The sequence below is a fragment of the Bison bison genome, unplaced genomic scaffold (assembly GCF_000754665.1).
Source record: "Bison bison bison isolate TAMUID 2011002044 unplaced genomic scaffold, Bison_UMD1.0 scf7180017864464, whole genome shotgun sequence".
In the NCBI taxonomy this organism is placed as follows: Eukaryota; Metazoa; Chordata; class Mammalia; order Artiodactyla; family Bovidae; genus Bison; species Bison bison.
The window spans coordinates 5,556,653-5,560,696 of NW_011495025.1; the positions used below are offsets into that span (position 1 = coordinate 5,556,653).

At 34.4% G+C, this 4,044-nt stretch overlaps 1 protein-coding gene across 11 annotated transcripts in view; it reads left to right on the forward strand.

The window, feature by feature from the left end:
- FAM13A (family with sequence similarity 13, member A) overlaps positions 1 to 4,044 on the forward strand; it is a 338,691-nt gene that overhangs the window by 250,136 nt on the left and 84,511 nt on the right. For 10 of the 11 annotated variants that reach the window (XM_010860157.1, XM_010860158.1, XM_010860160.1 and 7 more), the window contains one exon: positions 2,032 to 2,073. The exons of the other annotated variant lie outside the window; for it this stretch is intronic. In XM_010860157.1, the coding sequence (XP_010858459.1) occupies positions 2,032 to 2,073 (42 nt within the window). The remainder of the gene's footprint in view (positions 1 to 2,031; positions 2,074 to 4,044) is intronic. 11 annotated transcript variants of the gene reach the window in all.

Sequence of the window (4,044 nt, forward strand, 5' to 3'; positions counted from 1 at the left end):
GCCTGGAGAATCCCGGGGACTAGGGAGCCTGGTGGGCTGCCGTCTATGGGGTCGCACAGAGTCGGACACGACTGAAGCAACCGCAGCAGCAGCCGTGTGACCTGGATAATTATGTGCCTGCTCTGAGTCTGCTGTTCTCAAGAGAGGCAAGTACCAGGGAAGTTTTTGTGAGGATTTACATGAGATAATTAGTGTTAAGCACAAGATAGTGCCTCACTGATGAATAGATGTGTGAAGGAGAGAAGATGTAAAGGAAGAAATTTGATTTTGATTGCCTCTGTTGACTACAAGGACATTTTCATGCATGCACACAAAATATTGGCCAAAGCACATGAACAGCTATGTTCAGAACTCTGCATCATTAAATTATCTCCCAAGGCACTTCTGAATTTTAAGAAAACCATCCATATTGTTAACTGAACGTTTACTAAAGAAACTTTGTTAATTTTCTTTAATATTTGTTACATGTTAGAGTTAAGGATCTGTTTTGGGCAAAAATGTGTTTACTACACTGCTCACATATTCCTATCTTTTGCATAGTGTCAGTTATACTTACTGTTTTTGACACCAAACCCTTGGTTAGGAAACAAATCCAATTCTAACATATTTATAATTTAAGTGTTTTCAAGGACTATTTTGATGTCACATATGTAAGCCCCTTGTGCTGGTCTGGCTTAAAGTTATCACTCCTGTAAAGCACGGCTCCAGGGGTTTCTTCCCAAGACACCTGGAGGATTCCCAGGTGTAGTGTCTGTAACTCATCAAGCCTTGCCCTCAGCCCATCTTTACTAGAGTCAAGAACAAAGCTGATCTATCCATTTACCTTTCACTTGAGAAGAACTGGCACGATCAATTACAAACAGCAAAATCTTTGACAATATAAACACTAAGATTCCTAAGTGATATTGACATTGGAAATCAAAATCATGAGAGAGTGAAAAAATAATGTCATTTTTTATATGTCGTCTTGTAGCCAGACTGTTTCTACTTCCAGGGCAGGGTTGATGGGTATGTGTGTGTGTGCGTGTTACACTATAACTTGAAATAAGATTTGTGTGTGTGTGTCTGTTATACTACAACTTGTAATAAGATTTTTGGTGATTGCCAAGGTAACATTACGAAGAAAACTTTTCTCTTTTCATCAGTGATATTTGTCGTGTACCACAAGGGTACAAGAAGATTAATTGTATTGGATTAACTTTATCTAATACATTTATACTTTTTTCTGTTTAATGTTGAACACATTTAACATAGATACCTAGTCATATATCCAGGGGAATGGCTACTTAAAAGCAAATTTTGCATAAGTGCATAATCAAAAAAGTTCAAAATCCACTCTAGTAGACCTGAAGGGGAGAGACTCATTATTTGTTTTGAGGTCATTTATCAAAAGAGAAAAGCAGGTAAAAGAAAGGAAAAATATTTCACTGTAGTATACATTTTATATTTTTAATTAAATACTTTTAATTAAGCTTCATGTTGTTTCTGTGTTATTTGAGGAACTTAAACTGTTTTTATAGTAGTTTCATTTGTGTCCTTTCTTGTTACTTACCTTCATTAATACCTTGGGTGTAGCTGCAGAAGGCAAAGAGCAAGAGTGTTGTGTACTGGTGCCTGGGCATTGCTAGAGCATCATACACTTAAGAATATTTTGTTGACTCTTTCTTATTTTCATATCATGTTAATGAGCTGTAATTAACTTTATTGAGATAATTGAGTATGTAATAATTTTAAGAGTTGTGTAATATATGGGCTTGGGCTTTTAGAATAAGGTAGTTAAACAGTTCCTCTTGAAAGTATGATGTGAATTACTTTTGCCTTAGGCTAATATTGAAAGAAACCTCTCTTGATCTCCCTTGAAGAAGTAATTGGTCTTGGCTGGGTCCAAGGTAGAGTGTACTCTACTAACTTTACTCCATGGTGAGATTAAATGTGTCAAAACAAAATTTTTGATAGGGGGAATAGAGTTTTAGTAAAATTGAGATGTTATGATGTTAACAGAAATTAATTCAAATTTCATTTTCCTTTTAGTTCGCAGGAAGATGAAAGACCTATGTCACCTTTCTATTTGAGGTATTTATTTGATTTTTATTGGTCTGTTACAGGGAATTGGGGGAGGGTTAAGAATTCTTTGGTTTTGTCTACATTAATTCTTTTCAATAGAATATTCTGTCCTGTAGCCAGACTAAGCTTATTAGAATCCCTTACCATAATGTTCATGCTATATTTTTCTCTCTTTAGTTTAAAAAATCTTAAAAAAGTTTTAATATAGTTCAAAAGACTAAAATAAGATATTTGGTTTTAAATTCAAAGATGTCAAAGTAGCCATTTTAATTTTAAAGTCTGCCTAATGATCAGGCTGTAACCTAAATTTTAAAAACTCCGTTCCACACATATATGCAAGTAGGGAGATCTCTGAGCCTAAGGCTCACTTGCTGAAGTACTCTTGGGTTATGTCAGATCATTTTATATGGTAGTAAAGTATGAAACTAACATTCAGCAAGTTCATGGAGTTCAGGATTATTTTCTAAAGTTTACGAAGTCAGAATGATAACTCTTGAAACAGGTAAGTTTACATCAAAGTAGATGTTAGATGAGATCACTTCCCTACAGACTAAAAAGTTTTTGTATTGATGTGATTATCAATGAACCACCTCATTTAGGTAATGACCTAGAGCGAGGTTTTTCTTACTTTTGCATTTCTTTCCTCACTACCTACCTACTTCAAAGGCTTAGAAAATATATTTGAAAAAAATATGACTGTATAAATTCAAGTTTAAATTGCTGAAGTTTTCTTTAACTTTTCCTCAATTTTGAATTCTACTTTTTAAAAAGTGTAAGGATATGACATCCATATTTTGTTTGTTTTTTAAATCTGATTTGTTGCAATAGTCTTAGAGTTAATGACAAACCCACAGCAAACATTATCCTCAATGGTGAAAAATTGAAAGCATTTCCTCTAAAGTCAGGAACAAGACAAGGGTGCCCACTTTCACCATTACTATTCAACATAGTTTTGGAAGTTTTGGCCACAGCAATCAGAGCAGAAAAAGAAATAAAAAGGAATCCAAAATTGGAAAAAGAAGAAGTAAAACTCTCACTATTTGCAGATGACATAATCCTCTACATAGAAAACCCTAAAGACTCCACCAGAAAATTACTAGAACTAATCAATGATTATAGTAAAGTTGCAGGATATAAAATCAACACACAGAAATCCCTTGCATTCCTATACACTAATAATGAGAAAACAGAAAGAGAAATTAAGGAAACAATTCCATTCACCATTGCAACGGAAAGAATAAAATACTTAGGAATATATCTACATAAAGAAACTAAAGACCTATATATAGAAAACTATAAAACACTGGTGAAAGAAATCAAAGAGGACACTAATAGATGGAGAAATATACCATGTTCATGGATTGGAAGAATCAATATAGTGAAAATGAGTATACTACCCAAAGCAATTTATAGATTCAATGCAATCCCTATCAAGCTACCAACGGTATTCTTCACAGAGCTAGAACAAATAATTTCACAATTTGTATGGAAATACAAAAAACCTCATAGCCAAAGCTATCTTGAGAAAGAAGAATGGAACTGAAGGAATCAACCTACCTGACTTCAGGCTGTATTACAAAGCCACAGTCATCAAGACAGTATGGTACTGGCACAAAGACAGAAATATTGATCAATGGAACAAAATAGAAAGCCCAGAGATAAATCCACGCACATATGGACACCTTATCTTTGACAAAGGAGGTCAAGAATATACACTGGATTAAAGACAGTCTCTTTAACAAGTGGTGCTGGGAAATCTGGTCAACCACTTGTAAAAGAATGAAACTGGACCACTTTCTAACACCATACACAAAAATAAACTCAAAATGGATTAAAGATCTCAATGTAAGACCAGAAACTATAAAACTCCTAGAGGAGAACATAGGCAAAACACTCTCCGACATACATCACAGCAGGATCCTCTATGACCCACCTCCCAGAATATTGGAAATAAAAGCAAAAATAAATAAATGGGACCTA